We start from the raw sequence: 16,656 nt of genomic DNA, 5'->3' as shown, positions 1-16,656 counted from the left end.
TTCTTGGGTCAATCTTGTAACCAAGAAAAGCTACAACAAATTTCCTGCTATATCAGGATGGGAGTATTAAACATTGAAGGTTTAATAGCAAATTTCCTTAATTTTAAAACATTTTAATTGGTGTAAGAGCCTATTTTAGGGATTAAGAATATGATCAAGTTCATAAAATCTTGTTTAAGATACATGTTAACATCTTTAAAAAACTAAAATATGAGGTGGGAAATGTTTAAGACTCGAGAGAATAGGTAAATAACTTCAGCTTAGCCTAGAAAATAAATCCATTTACATTCCTTAGTCTTGCTGTCTCTGCAAAATTACATAAATTCAATATGCTTTTTCAATGTCTTCTATCCACTAAATGATAAAAATAGGTGTTAGTTTCCTTTCTTCTTTCCACAGGATCCCTTCAGGTTTGTTCCCTAAAATGCCTATGCTCTCCAATTTAGTCCTGTCAGCTTCCACAACTGGCTCAGGCTAAGTGATGCTCTACTGAACACCACAAGTCCTCTTCTGCAGAATGGGGTCACTCTTAAGTTGATGAACTATGGAAAAGCAGCTCTGAGTTTCAGAGATGACCCTAGCATCCCTGGTAAAGTCAGACACTGTGCAGTACTTTTTAAAAAGGCACTGGGAATTTAATCAACTAGCATTACTATTACTTTATTCAATGTTTTTTTTTATTGATAAAAAGCAAGACATATTTACTCTCATAATAAAAATCTTGTATTATTTAATAAATGTTGACCAAAGACAAATCAAGAAAAATAAGATAATTAATTATGTAGATAACTATAAAACTGGGAAATTCAGGAATTCTTTTTTTCTTTTTCTTTTTTTTTTTTCTTATACTGGGGATTGAACCCAGAGGCACTTAACCATTGATCCACATTCCCAACCCTTTTATATTTTATTTTAAGACAGGGTCTCACCAAGTTGCTTAGGACCTTGCTAAGTTGCTAAATGAGGCTGGTTTTGAACTTGTGATTCTGTCTCAGCCTCCTGAGTCACTGGGATTACAGGTATATGCCAACATACCAGGCTGAAATTCAGAATTTCTTTAGCTTCACTTAAAATATATATAGTTTTTTTCCAGGTGAAATTACAATCCTGAATTTATCCTTAATGAAGTTTTATGTTACATGAATGCGCCCTATCTGGCCCTTCTCACATTCTTCATAAAATGAGCAAGTTAAACTGACCAGTTTCTTTTGGTGTTACCACCTTAGTAACATCTTTTATTTTAATCAAATCTAGAAAGAGAATGTGGATTTCTCAGGAAGCTAGCACAGACCAAAAATAGATCCAGTTATCTAGGAGCAACACTGTTATACCTATGTAACACGTGTCAAGGCTTCTTCCTCAGTCCCCTGCTCACTCTTTCATCCTCACCTGACTCTTCCTCCCCTGGAGCAAATTCTGGGAGCTTTCGTATCAGTCTGGATGGCTCCTGGTAGTCAGGGCGAAGAGGAAATATGCGATCATAAGTCGAGTTGGACTCCTGTTCACTTGGTGATGAGGAGCGGTTATTGTTGAACATACTGGACTCGCTTGGTAGGGAGAGGCTGACCGTCATTTCATCATCCAGCATCCTCCGGGAAGCCTGAAGGAAAAGAGCAGAGAAGATCATCTGGCACAAGGGTATTATCACTTCCTTTACTTTTAAAACCTAGCTCTTCCATTCAGTTTATTCCTGCTAAACCTAGAAACATTATAAGTGACAAGGATGCAGTCTAGTTCCACAAATTTCTGTGTCAAAGAAACTTTGAAAAATCCTTCATTTCTTCAAGCTAGAACTCCTCCTGTCCTGTTAACATTCATTAACTTTCACTGAAGCACTTCTAAGCATTATTTACACAATGAAATAAGAACCTATAAGTAACCAAAGATCTTCTAATTTTTATTTTTTATTGATTTTTTAATAAATGACAGCAGAATGCATTGCAATTCATATTACACATATAGAGCACAATTTTTCATATCTCCAGTTGTATATAAAGTATATTCACACCAATTCATGTCTTCATACATGTACTTTGGATAATGATGTCCATCACATTCCACCATCATTGCTAACCCCTTGCCCCCTTCCTTCCCCTCCCACCCCTCTTCCCTATCTAGAGTTCATCTATTCCTCCCATGCTCCCCCTCCCTATCCCACTATGAATCAGTCTCCTTGTATCAGAGAAAACATTCAGCATTTGTTTTCTTGCGATTGGCTAACTTCACTTAGCAGCAGCAACATTCACAATAGCTAAAGTGTGGAAACAACCTAGATGCTCTTCAGTAGATAAATGGATAAAAAAAATGTGGCATATATACACCATGGAATATTACTCATGTTTAAAGAGATTTTTAGGTTCTTTTAAATAATGAGTTTTCCTGGATTACCTTATAACTACTTTGATTCTGGGTAAACATAAGTTAAAATGTTCATTAACTCATTAGAAGAGCTGTAACCTGATGTTAATAGTTCACCTCATCACCTAGCAGTGTGGGTTAAGATAACACTCCCCATCCCCTTATATTTACTAACAAAAAATAAAATGGCTACAAAATGGGATAGGAAGGTCCTAGGTGTCTGAGGATCCAAGACTAATTATATATAATACAGAAAGAAAAAAGAACCAAATAACTAATTGTTGTGGCATATCATTTAAGGTAATCTGCCCATTCCATCAAAAGGAAAATGCATCTGAATTGATATAACTATTTAGAGTTAAATGTGTAAAATGCTCCACTCCAACAACATTGAGCACTTGGGTGCTCAATGGAGAAACTTAAATCAAGGTGTCATTCTAGAGCACCTTGAATTATCTTACACTGAGTGTATTAAGATAGAAAGAATTTCTTGAAGGACCAACTTAAATATTCAAGGACAAAATATTTGCTCTCCCCTTTATCTGGAGAGTCTTCAATCCAACATTCCTTTCTCAGCTCATGAAGACATTCCAATAGGCCTCAGAAGAAAGGCCTAGAGAAGGATAGTATATTCTGGCATTAATAAAGAGAAAACAAAAAGATATTACAGAATAGAGAATAAAATGCAGTGTTAACAGACCATTCAGTAAGAATCAAAGTTGCCAAATGAGCCTTTAGTCTCTCATCTTTTATCACTACCACCCTTTGCTACCCTTCATGCTAGAATTCCTTATTTAGATACCTCATGTATTCCAGCATTCTAAACAAGCAAAGATTTTTTTTTCCAACTTTGTTTATTTAGTTTTTGGGTTTTTTTTTTTTTAACATGGTGCTGGGGATTGAACCCAGTGCCTCACACGTGCTAGGCAAGTGCCCTACCACTGAACCCCAACCCCAACCCAGAGCAAAGATCTTGATATCATCTCATAGATGCCTTAAAACATAGTCACACAAATTGGTGAGCTCTCTGTGGATTCTTTCAGTGTTCAAATCTTCTTTATATCAGGCTTTAATTTAGCTAAAGTGTTTATTTAGGTAAAGTGTTTTCAGATTAATGGTAGAGATCCTTGTTGGAAGCAAAGAGACTTCAATTCCATGAATATTCTTGCCAAAATCTTAAATTAAACCTCAACCATCTCAAGAATCCGAATGTAAAACAGGTCAGAATGATTTGCAGGTCAACCATCTGGGTTGCTCTTCTTCTTTTCTTCTGTCTACATTCAAAGAGTTTTAGAGATTCAAGCCCATTCTATGTGAGCTTATCCTCCTCTAGAATATACTTCTACATGAACACAGAAATCAATCAGACAATACCTTCCTTCCTGTCCCCTTCTTTTGATAGGCAGTTCAAAACCTCACAGCCCAGAGTTTCTATGACCATGTCAGTCCCTGTCCATTAAAAACTCATTCCCCAAGGGTGGTGTTTATGCCTAAGGACATTGGCAGCAGGCCCAAGAGAATCAGACACTTAGAAGCAGTGTCAATTGAGTTAATACCATCTATGATAAAATGTAACTTTGGAAGAAAGATGGCAACATATTTCAATATTTGCAATTGAAAAGAGCATAAAAGACACTATACTAGCTGCATGACCTTAAATTCAGCCAATTTTCTCATAAAAAAAATTTTTTAATATAACCACTATGCCTATCTCACCATTACTCAGAGGTTCATATAAAACAATACATAAAATATTATACTTATATACTATAAAACAATAGATAAATGTAATGAAAAATTATTTAGATCATTTGACCTAGATAGAAAGAGGAAGGACTCAGAAAGACACATAATCATAATGTTTAAATACACAAAGAAATAAGGATAGAATTGTAAGAAACTTTATTTGTATATTAACGAGGCTGAATGCTTTTCTACTCACTTTCTCTCACTCTCCCACTCTCTCCAAAAACAAACAAAAAGAGAAGAGACGGAATTTCAATAGCACTATCAGAAATTTTAGCTAAGCATTAGAAGAATGATTCTTAATCTTGTATATGCATCAAAATTACTTTTTAAATGAAAAAAATAAGAAATAGATATATGATAGATACCTAGATAGATACATAGATAGAAATAAGAAATAGATAGATGATAGATAAGATACATAGATAGATGCATAAATGCCTGTACTCCACCCCAAGCCAAGTGAATCGGAATTTTCATGAGAATTGTCCAAGTAGAAATTTTAATGTATTAGGAAGCATTTTCTGAGATTTCTAGGGAGGTTCCAAAATCTTCATTCTAAAAATAAGGAAATTAAGTTAGCTAATTCTTTTTCTGGTTCCTTTCAGCAACTAACTTCTCAATTTCTATAGTTCTTTGTAGCCTCTGATGACTCCTTTGCCATTTGTAAACTCTTGTAATCTGCCTTTTTACTCCTCGGGCAATAACAGCTTAATAAAGAGAGGCACAACCTCCTGTCCCATGCCTGTTATGCACTTCCTCACCTTCTCCAGCATTTTCTGCCAGAACTGTCTCCACAAGATAATGACAATGATGGCCAGGAGGATGAAGATGATGGCCACCAAGCAGCCAATCAGGATCCGTGTGTTGCTATCATCGACTTTAAGCATTGGATCTGTAGCCAGGAAGAAAAGGCAGAGAATATAATCATTTTGTGGGGAAAATAAAAGCATCAGGGACTGATCTGGAGGGGGGGGGGGGGAAGGAGGTGAACTCTGTTCTTTCAGGATAATTCCAAAGAATCTACCTTAACATTTCTACTTATTCTTGATTTTGCTACTGTTTTATTACTTTGCTTCTATCTCTTACAGTACCCCTTCATGAGACAGTAGCCTCCCTTTCCCCATGTCTCAAGACTGGGTAATGAAGAGCTTTCCCATTCTTCCCCAAATTTATTCCTATATTACCATGGCATAGACCTAATCACAGACCATGAAATACAAGTGAGGAACTGGTTTCACTCTCCTCATTCTTTGCAATAGGCAAAGATTGCTGAGAATCCTCTTTGGAAACATTAAATCAAACATATTTCCCAGATTGCTGGCTGGTACAGTCAATAACCGCCTGAAGCAAAGAATATACTTTTGTATATTTATCTTCAATTAACGAGACCACTATTTAGTTTCATAGACTTCTTCCTATTTATTGAGATCCTACCATGGGGTCTCACTTAGGAATATCTCTTTCTCTATTCCTGCCTCAGGGTTCTCAGACTTTCATGGAGCAGTTGGAACACTCTAAATTCTGTCTCCCCAAGCTAAAGAATCACATGAATGAGCAGTGAAGAGAGTAGGTTTGAACTCTCGGCTTTGAAGGTGGACTGTCCTACCTTTCAAGGGCTACTCTTCATCCAAAGCCACCTGGTATCAAGCCTCCCACACAGACAGTCAGGCCTTTGCAAATCTCCACCCTTCTTCATCCTCCAGGAGGTGACTTCAATTTAATTTTTATAATTAGGAATCACACATACCATAGGTTGTCGGTGCCATAGGAGAGGTGGGCAGGGCTCCAGAGTTGTTGTACATTGCCGCATCTGTTACAAAATAAGAGGGAGTCAGAGCTGGGGAGAAGATAGTCAGGTAGTGGCTTATCTGAGGGCTGTGACTAGCACAGTGTGAAATCACTTTAGTGAAAATACCTTCATTTGATTATTACACAATGAGTGCACTATCAAAACACCACACTGTACTCAATAAATACGTACAACTTTTATATGACAATTAAAAACAAAATAAAATGAAATCATGAACACATTGAATAAAATTATAACCACAGTAAGGGCGACCTTTCTTTTGCAAAATTTTAGTTTCAACTATTACATCATGGGTGTTCAAGAACAAAAAGTTAAGAGGTTTAGAGAGCTATGACCACACATTATCATAAAATATGCACAGAAGGCAGGACACAAATTTAGCAAAATGTAGACAGAATACAGTGGGTAAGTGGACGTGGGATAGACATAATGCAAAGAAGTTCTTTCCTTCATGAAAATGAAATGTTTCCATAAAAGTTTTTCCACTATGCTTTATTTCCCAAAGTCATTATCTTATAAATTAAGACTTCATCCATCCTTAGAGAAAGAATATTCATATCAGAGATATTGATATTTGCTATGATGCTGCAGCTTTTGAGACTTGGCCCCAAGAGTGTATTTGTCAGGTAGATGTTGACAACTAATTTATTCCCTCTGATTTGTCTAAACAAAGGGGTCAAAAATTAGAATATACATTCTCACCTAAGAGACATTCCTTTCAAAAATTTTATTTTTTCTTCTTCTTAACCTTACTATAGAAATTAAGGTGTCTGGCATCAACATGTACTTTCTGAACTGAGTCCTTAGTCTCCAGTGAAAACTAATGGCATTGAATTTAAAGATCAAGAGGCCCCAGGAGCCAAAATCCATAGTCCATTGCTACAATTAGTCAAAATAAGGTAAGTGTACCAATTACTGTGCCAAGGGTATCCCCAAGGATAGATAGGAATCTATTTGTCCCCCAGTTAACAGAGTATTAAGTGGCACTATTTTTGACCATCTTGGTTTCTGCTCTTAACTGATACTCATGTAACATAATCAGTCTGTTTACTCTTAATAAAACCACTAGCCAGAAGGCATTTAGGTATCAAATTTGTTTTTCTAAATACAATCTATATTTCATTATCAGTACATCTTAATAAGCAAACTCTTGGAATTTTCTTAATTTAAAAATTAAATCAGATGGTGGGCACAGTGGTAATCACCTGTAATCCCAGTGATTCAGGAGGTCAAAACCTAAGTAAAGGTTCAGAGGGAACTTTCCCATGAAGAGAAAATGATCTGAGACCAGAAATCACTTTTAGTTGTCTGAAAGTGATGGAATCCAGTATTACATACCAATGATGAGGTTCAACACAAAATACACAATAAGTATCAAACTTGAATCAAATTAGCCTATAGATGTACAGGCTTCCAATTTACAGACATGACAGAGACTAGAGGTTCTTGTAAAATAATACCACAGAAAGCAACCAATCAAACCAAAATGAATTTCTTAGGTAAAGGGAGTACTCTCTTAGATTCAAGAAGATATTTAGAAGATATAACCAAGATGACCTTATTTGATCCTGAATCAAACAAGACAACTATATTAACACATTATTAGATAATCAGAGATACTTGAATATGGATAGGATATTAGGTGATATTAAGGAATCATTTACTAATAAATGTTTATGGATACTATATTAGGTGATATTTAGGATTTGTTTATTAATAAATGTTTGAGTTTTTATAAGGATATTATGCCTATGAAGATATTGTTATTTTCTTAGATTCATTCCAGAATTGTTAATAGTAAAATCAAATAATGTTTCAGATTTGCTTTAAAATACTACGGGGCGGGGGGGGGGAGAGGACTAGACTGAACAAGAATAGCAAATAGTGACAGTTAGTAAAGTTAAGTGATAGATGGGGTTCCTTGTTCTATTTACTTTCATGTATAATAGAGATTTTCATTTGAATAGCAATACTTAGGTGTGATTCACCTTAATAGTCTTAGTTTGTATAATTTTTGGCAGATTGCGCCATCATTTTTAAGTTCTTTACCACATATCTCTTCTAGATAAATGTGTAAGGAAGAAGAGTCAAGTAAATATTCTGTTCACTTCCATTTTCATCCCTACCCCTCCATGATTAAACCTAGTCACACAAAGCATTCCCTCTGTCCATCAGTGAGAAACCACCGATACAACCCTGATATTCTCAGAGATGTGCCAGTGGAAGCCTAGATGTGTGCCTTCATCCTTAATCACCCTGCTCTGACTTCCCTATGGGCCTCAAGCTTCTTACCTGATTGGAAAGTGATCTCACTGAACATCATCCAGGTGTCAGCAAAATGGTATTGGCATTTGATGGCACTGGCCATTCGGTGGTGGAGAGGCACTGTGACAAAGCGAGCACTGGGGTTGACATCATCCAGGACAAGAGGGAAGGAAACCGCATTAGGTTCCCACTCATTGGCTTCAGAACGGAAGTAGCACTGTACCTCCTTGAAGATCTTCACACCTTTAGCAAACATGTTATTGCAGTGGACCTGGCAGAGGAAAAAAGCACGTGAGTGACAGGTTGGGCCAGCTAAGTCACATAGGAACATGGTGCAAGCAAACCCAGAAAAATCCTAGACCTGCCTGTTTCTTTGAGCACCACCCTTGGTGAATAGCTGATGATCCGAAGACTTCTGCATTTTTCTCTCTAGGGACTTCATAGTGACAATGATACAATGATCAGTTCTTATAAAACCTGGGCTGCAACCCCAGTTACCTTGATGCAGCTGCATGCCTCCTCAATTCATGTTGCTGGGCTCCAATATCCTCATTTGTTAAATGAGGGATGAACCACCATCCTCTCAGGCTCTTACTTGCCCTGAATATTAAATCTAAGATCCTCTCAACCACAGTTGCTATTTACTCCTATTTGAGCTATTCTGAACTAGGCTTGAGATAAATTGCCATCCTACTTCCTTCCAAAGCCAGACTACTCCTTTTCAACAAGGGAAGGTAAGAAATTTGAAAGATGAGAATATATAAACCAACACAATTTCATATTTTTGGATATCTTATTTCAAATATCAGAATTTTTCAGCCAGAGACACAGAGTTAATCATCTCTTTTAATTAAATTCAGTTTAAGTTATTCTGATGCAGTCATCAAATATTTCTCATAAGTAACTGTTGAGATGAAAAAAAAGGACTATGGGAAATTTATTGGCATGCTTTTGCCTGATGTCATGATTGCACCAGTTATTAATATGGTGGTTAAGGCCATCAGGAGCAGAAATTCCACAACAGTCTCTCTGTAGCACATTGCTGTATTTTATAACCCGCAAAAATGAAGTGTATATATTTGTAACTGACTCAAGCCTCTGTGGTAGTTCAGTAACATTTCCTCTGACTCAGTCTTATGTGGAAATGGATCTTTGCTGGCCACTATCCATTGAATTTAAGGATTTCTTGGGTTGAAAAGATAGAATTGTCATTCACAAAATATGCTTTCTGTTTCTGTTTTAATATGTTACATAGGCCCTGAGTTATAACCCTTTAATTTTAATACAATCAATATAGGACTATACTATAAAATTTATTTTTAGTTGAAAGATCAGCAATAATAGAAATTCAATAACTGAAGACCACACCAGAGTTCTCTAAGAATAGAATGTTAGAGCTACTAGAGATTGTAAAAATCATCTAGTCTAACTCTTTTACTTACCAGTGACACACTGGTATCAGAGAAGTTTGACTTGCCTATGAGCTAGTGCTCTTTCCACTTATTATGCCACACAGAAATGTGGCAAATCTTCTTAACTTTTCCCTTTGGATTTTTCTCATTTCAAATGTTTTACTGATGAAAATGTGTTAATACCTTCCTTGGGGTGAGTTAACCATTCTAGTTTTTTGAACATAGGCCAATGGAATAAGGCTAAGGAAAAAAAAAATCAAAGAAACAGCATCCATAGCTTCAACAGGTTTTCATGTTTTGAAATCTGCAAAGTGTTGGACAAGTGTCCTGTGGGAAAGGTGATAATCTCTTCTACAGATATTTTGGGAATTCTCCTGGAATGCATAGAATTTCATTCCCATGTAGTTTTACATATTTGTTTAATAAACAATGCATTTAAATGCATTAATATATCTTAATGGTATAGTTTAACCATACTTCAAAGTTGAGAAATGTGTAGTAATTTGTCTAGGAAGCAAAAACTAGTCTCTAGAAACTCCCTGAAAGTCATCTTTTACTTTTTATTTACCTCAGAAAAGTCAAAATATGCTAGAGATCTGTTTGGTTTTCAGGAGACTTCCCTGAATCAGCTCCATAGATACTTCTGACACTTTCTTATTGTTGTTTAAGCTCTTGGGTATTTTTGACCTGGGATAATTTATTGAACAGAATCCTGGAGATTCTAGAAGATCAGTGTCTATTGACTAAACAGTATAACTTTATGGAGATTGTAAAAATAATTTCATCATTTATTATACTAGGTAATCTCTCAATTGTATCTATGTGTGAATTTACATACATGTCCATAGGTACATATGGATATAGACATTGTTTAGGACAAAAAATAAGTTTTCTTTTAAAGTATTTTTGTCACTATCCATATTTCCTTCTTCCTTTCTTTTCCCTCAAAAAAAAAAAAAAAACACCTGTGAAGAATAATGGGTTACAGACAGCCACACACACTTATGTTGTACAACTGCCAAAGAGCTATTCTTGAATAATAAAATAGCAGATTGAGCATATGTTGATTCTTCTGTTATCATCGTTAATGTTTGTTAATTTAACGAATACCTGTTCATCTAATTGGGAGATATCATCATACTAACATCTGGGTGCAATGTAAAAGACATGCATTTTTCTTTTGGAAACCAAGTTTGTTCAAGGAATCGCAAGTTTTGCATTACTAGAAACCCTTAATGACAACGCACATTTCCTTCTTCTGAGTCCTATGTCAGCCCATAATATCTGCTTCTGCAAATAAACATTGCCTCTTCAACTGAACTGCATTGTGTTCCAAAATACAGACTATTTATTATTCAACTATTTACATTCAGAGCTGAGTAGTACCATATATGCTTCAAACAGAGTTGATAATAACAAACAGAAGAATGGATGAATTTAGAAAATAAATATTAAAGCTGAAGACTGAGTACAAATAGAAGCAATAATAGACCTGCACTAATTTTTGTTTACTAATAACCTGCACCGAACTATTAATAGGGATAAAAAATAGATAATAGGAATCTATGTGTGATTTTCCCACTTTTTTTCCTCAAGGCTTATTTTGAGGACCCCCTCATACTCCTTCATAAATCATGTTCTTGCATGACATCCTGCAACTTCTTTATTAATCCATCAAGACAGCTTTCCTTCACACTCCTGAGTCCTCATTTACCTCAAGCTTAGAATTCAGGTTTAACAACCAATCTGGTCACTTTTTCGCATGAAAACATGTTAATACCTTCCTTGGGGTGAGTTAACCATTCTAGTTTTTGAACATAGGTGAATGGAATAAGGCTAAGAAAAAAAATCAAAGAAATAGCATCCATAGCTTCAACAGATTTTTCATGTTTTGAAATCTGCAAAGTGTTGGACAAGTGTCCTGTGGAGAAACTAATAATCTCTTCTACAGATATCTTGGAAATTCTCCTGGAATGCAAGTAAATAACATAGGATTTCACTCCCACATAGTTTTATATATTTGTTCTTGCCTTCCATTCCTTTCTTTCTGAAACAGACTTGTGATTGAGTAAGAGAAAAGGAAAATAATTATTTGAGCTAAGTACCAGGAAACACATAATTTTATTAACAGAAATCTCCTCAACTCTAACACCAAGGTTGGGCTCTCTGGTGAGGTCCTGCTTCAGAGAATGGAACTTGGGTCTTCTCCCCCAGCTCTTCTCAAGTGTCTGAATTAACATGCCCAGTCTTTAGATCTTTTCCAAACCTTTAGCCTCTATCCAATTACATAATAAAATTCACCTATTCTCTCTTTTTTATAAGCTTTTAATTTTTATTTTTTATTGGTTATTTTCAGTTATACATGACAATAAGAGCCCATTTTGATAAAATCATACAAGCACTGAATATATCTTATTCTAATTAGGACCCCAGTCTTGTGGATGTACATTATGATGAGATCTATTCTCTCTTAACTGCTCTCTCAACTGCAGTAGTCAATGTCAACAACAGTAATAGGATGACAAAATAGCTGCTGTGCCTAATGAAATGTACACATTGGTTCCAATGTTGCTAGAAGGAAGGAAGGAAGGAAGGAAGGAAGGAAGAAAAGAAAGAGATAGGAAGGCATTGAGAACTATTGTCCTAGCCCAATCCTTATAATATTTACAAATTAATAAATAGGCCTTAGAGATAAACTAACTTTGAAATGCATATAACTAGTTACTAATGGAATGTGTATTTGAATTCAGCTTTGCTGGCACCCATTAAGGGTTCCTCCTGGCATACCTTTTCTCTTCCACACTGTGAGTTTACCCTCCTAGAATAAGTTCCACCATACCTAACTCCACTGACCTTCATGGTAGTGAAATTCCTGATGCGGTCAAATTCAAACATGATCTCAATGTAGCCATTAGTGGCACTCTCATTCCGCCAGCCCACGTAGTCATAGCCCGGCCACACGTGGTATTCATGGGTCTGGGTGAAATCATCCAGGCCAGACACCCCATCTGTCAGTTGGCCCAGTCCTTCAGTCATGCTGCTCAGATTAAGATAGGTAAAGGAAAGAAGTTAATTACACATTCATGGAAGAGCATTCACCCAACTGCTTCACTCTGAGTTTTTTAAGAGCTGATAATCTTAGATGTTCACTGAAGGATTATAAAAACTCAGTTTTATTTATGGTAGTGATTCATTTATCTCAGCATCAATGGAAAATTAAGAGTTTATATAAATGAATTTTACAAAATTCAATGCTTACCACTTTAATAGCAAAAGTTTTAAATAATAATTTATATGAAAAGTTTTCTATAATCTCTTCTCATATATTGAATATAATGTCTTAATATGTAATGACTCAGTATTATCAAATCCACTTGAAGAATTAATTCATTAATAAGTGAATGAATGAATGAATGCCATACATAGTAGCACTTGTCCCATCACTAAATAAATATACCCAGAGCTTGTTAGAAATTTTTCTGACTGTCCTTTGACTGTGTGTTGTCATTATTCAGTGAATCAATTTCAGAGAAGCCAATCATGTCCTCGTATACCTCACATCTCCAACAACTTAATTTAACTAGGGGAAAAATTATCCTTACAAAATTTAAATATTAATTTTTATTTAATTTTAAGTAAATATGTAGAATACTAGACCCATGGAGCAAAACACACGGATTTCATGAGAGTCTCGGGTAATTTTGTTTCTGAGCTTAATAGCCTTTTCTACTTTTGAGTATGAGGTTCTGTTTTGACTTGCTGAGTTTGTTTGACTGCTGTATGGGACATAAGTAAGTATATTTATATAATTTGACTATATGTAGGACATAAAAAGGTCTTCTTCCTTCCTTCTATGGTGGGAAAGAGCAGGAACTCATCATGTGAAATGTGTCTTTCCTCAAGCTCTGAAAGATATGTCAGGAGTTTCTTAAAAGAAGAGACTGCAATAGTCATTCTCAAGCATTATTGGATGTGACCTTAAAGTTTCTAGCCAGAACCAATAGTATGTAAAATTTGTAAGGAAAAAAAAAGATTAAGATGGATTGTGCCAGCTTTGTGTATACACTTTAAACTATATTTATTCAATAAAAATGTTTGGCAAATTATAAAATTTGACTGGCCTTATCCACAGTGACCTGGATCTCCCTTCCAAGGTTTTGCCATCTTCTTCTCTCTACAGATCAGAAGGCTAGGAGAACATAAGTTTACTTGTGATAAATGTAGTTCCCATTGTCCCCAGAAAAATAAATCTCATGAAAGTTTTAAGAGAAGCAACACAAATTAAGAGGAATGATTATTCAGTTTCTCCAAAATAAAAATTAAGTGGAGAATACAGAAAAAAACTTTCCAAGATAACTTTATATTGTATTAAAATTTACTACAATGAGCATATATCACTCATAATATTTTAAATTAAAAGTTATTTTATAACTTTTTAAAAATTAAAAATTATTATGATTTCATATTAGATATAATATCTGTCTTTAAGTCAGTTCCAATCACTAACTGAATTACACAATTATTTTAAAATGATCTCAGCCAATTGTCCACGGTTATCACTGTTTCATAACCATTTGATTTTAATTCTCCATCAAATTGTGTGTAGTTTTTTCTTTTAACATAGTCCTTAAATTTAGAACATTAGTACTATAAAAACTTTCCAAAAAGTAATCCATTCAATTTGGTATAACACAAACAAGACTAAAGAAAAATTTTTTAAAAATTACACACACACACACACACACACACATTTGTGGAGAGGAGTTCATACTGCTCCTGTATTAAAGTGGGCTGCATGGTGGTAGGCAGGTCATGCTCTCCATCAATCTAGGTAAAGACATCATTTTTTAATATCTACTACAACTGTATCTGGACAAATATATATGATACAAAATGTGGTAACCAGAGACAATGTAGGATTAGATGGACAGGGTCAAATGGAGTTTGTCAAAAAATGAATTGAACCCCATAATTCTAAACTCTTTATGATGGCAGATCCAGAATTCAAAATAAAGTTATTTTATCCAACAGTTCAGCTTACAAGCTAATGAAACATTAACAGAATGATGAAGTTCAAAAATGCCCCTGGATTGTCTATAAATCTTTCAATAGATGTTATGTAATTTTCTGTCTTTTATCCATAACAACTCTTTTTCCTGAGACCCTTATCTAAGTACCTTGGATCTCCTCAGCCACATCCCAATCAGAAATGTGATTATCTCAGTTATTAGTGTTTACATTTCTATAATTATCTGATCTTTCCTTTGGGGTCTATAGCTATATTTTCAGCTAACTTTCTTTTTTCTCCATTTGAATGTTTTGAATATCCCTTTGACTTATATCCCAAATGAAATCTATCTTCATCTCCTATTAAACTAAATATTTTGTCCAGGTTTTCCATTTCTGCCAGCTGTACTTCTCTTTCACAGTCACCGAGAGTGCATCCACATTAAACCCTCAAAATGTGTTTGCTGGGCAAATAATGTCAGCTCCATTGTTTCAGTCACTTAGACTGTCATACCTCATCTCTTTATTTCATCATACTATCTTATCCCTTACATCCATCCAATCAGGTGGCTGATGTCCTGTAAAAGAATTTCTGACCCTCAGTTCCATTCCCAAGGTCATGATTCTGGCCTTGGTCATTAATTATTTTTCCTGACAAAACTGGAATTTAGGAATATCCCTAATTTTTTATTCTATTCAAATATAATCTTTGGTTAACCTCTCTAAAGCACAGTGATCATGTTCCCCCACTTTAAAAATGTTTAATTGCTCATCATATTGATAATGATGATAATAATAAGCAGAACAACTCTTCCTCATCATTCTCTTTCTTCCTTTCCTCTTTCTTCTCCTTTTCTTGTTCCTCCTGGCCCTGACCTTCAAATTCCTCCAAATATGGCATAATCCTTGTTCTACTTCTCATCTACTACTTTGCTATATAAATTTGGCTGATGGTTAACTAAACTGTTCAATTTCATTTTACATATATTCTTCTGAAATTTACAACCACTGTTCATTTTTCCCCATGTTATTCTCTCAATCTAAATGCCATTTCAAGATTCTCTACCTATAGAAGTTCTATCCATATCCATCCTTTGGAACGCATTTCAGATCTTATTGATTCCATTTATCTTTATTCGTCCTCCAATAAGATAATAACTTACACATGTATAGCACTGTACTTTTACAAAATGCTTTTCTTATGTATTTTAATTTACTTAACCTTAAAAGAAAACAAATAATTCAGAACATGGGGAATCCCACCATTTTTCACTCCCAATATTATATGGCTTACTCTTTCCTTAGAACCTCAAAGTGTTAATAAAATAATCTCTCATTCATATGCTTGCATCATAGTAATTTGGCCTTGGTCATTAATTATTTTACCTGACAAAACTGGAATTTAGGTACTGTGAATACCTTAAAGGTAAGATCAATCAACAACTTATTTATCTTTATAATGCCTAACCAAATTCCTTACATATAGTAACAGTGAATTGGCAAAGGTTGATTAAACTAAACTGAGTTCAGTTGATCTCTGGTTTCCTTTATGACATGAGTATTTGCTGTCTGGGTTGTGCTGAGTGAAATGATGCCAAGACAGTTTAAGTAAATTGGAAAGACCGGTGACTGAGAAGGTGAAAAGGAAGTGACTAAGAATAGAAGACTGGATAAATCAGGATTTCACCCAAAGGATGACAGCTGGGGGCAATCATTTATTCTCTACACCTAAGCTAATGGAAGTGCTGTAATTCCACATCCCCTTTCCTGAGACTCACTAATATTTCCCTCTCTCAACCCCTGTAAATCCCCATGATCTCTCCCAGGCTCCATCTTTGCAGATAAAGACAAAGATAAGAGAGAAGAGTATTGGGATAGGCTAGAAGAATGGTAAAGGTCAGACTGGAGTGGGATACATCTCTTATCTACTTCTAAATCCTTACTTATTTAATGATATTTCTCTGCTATGGCTCTCTGTTAATCCACTTCAGGTGGCTCTCTTGGTCTTTTGCAGCATCCAACTTCTGCCATAATCAGACCATTCTTGTCCTCAGC

The 16,656-nt window shown here is 35.2% G+C and overlaps 1 protein-coding gene across 9 annotated transcripts in view; it reads right to left on the bottom strand.

The window, feature by feature from the left end:
* Ddr2 (discoidin domain receptor tyrosine kinase 2) overlaps nt 1-16,656 on the bottom strand; it is a 153,774-nt gene that overhangs the window by 13,420 nt on the left and 123,698 nt on the right. For all 9 annotated transcript variants that reach the window (XM_046428974.2, XM_058574141.1, XM_058574139.1 and 6 more), the window contains 5 exons: nt 12,448-12,631; nt 8,210-8,453; nt 5,855-5,917; nt 4,869-4,999; nt 1,390-1,600 (listed from right to left, as the gene is read on the bottom strand). In XM_046428974.2, the coding sequence (XP_046284930.1) occupies nt 1,390-1,600; nt 4,869-4,999; nt 5,855-5,917; nt 8,210-8,453; nt 12,448-12,631 (833 nt within the window). The remainder of the gene's footprint in view (nt 1-1,389; nt 1,601-4,868; nt 5,000-5,854; nt 5,918-8,209; nt 8,454-12,447; nt 12,632-16,656) is intronic.

The sequence above is a fragment of the Marmota monax genome, unplaced genomic scaffold, assembly GCF_021218885.2.
Source record: "Marmota monax isolate L192 unplaced genomic scaffold, Marmota_monax_Labrador192_F-V1.1 WCK01_AAM20220418_F8-fsc00145, whole genome shotgun sequence".
Taxonomy (NCBI): Eukaryota; Metazoa; Chordata; class Mammalia; order Rodentia; family Sciuridae; genus Marmota; species Marmota monax.
The sequence above is the reverse complement of the archived record's forward strand: the minus strand, read 5'-3'. Positions and strand labels throughout refer to the sequence as shown.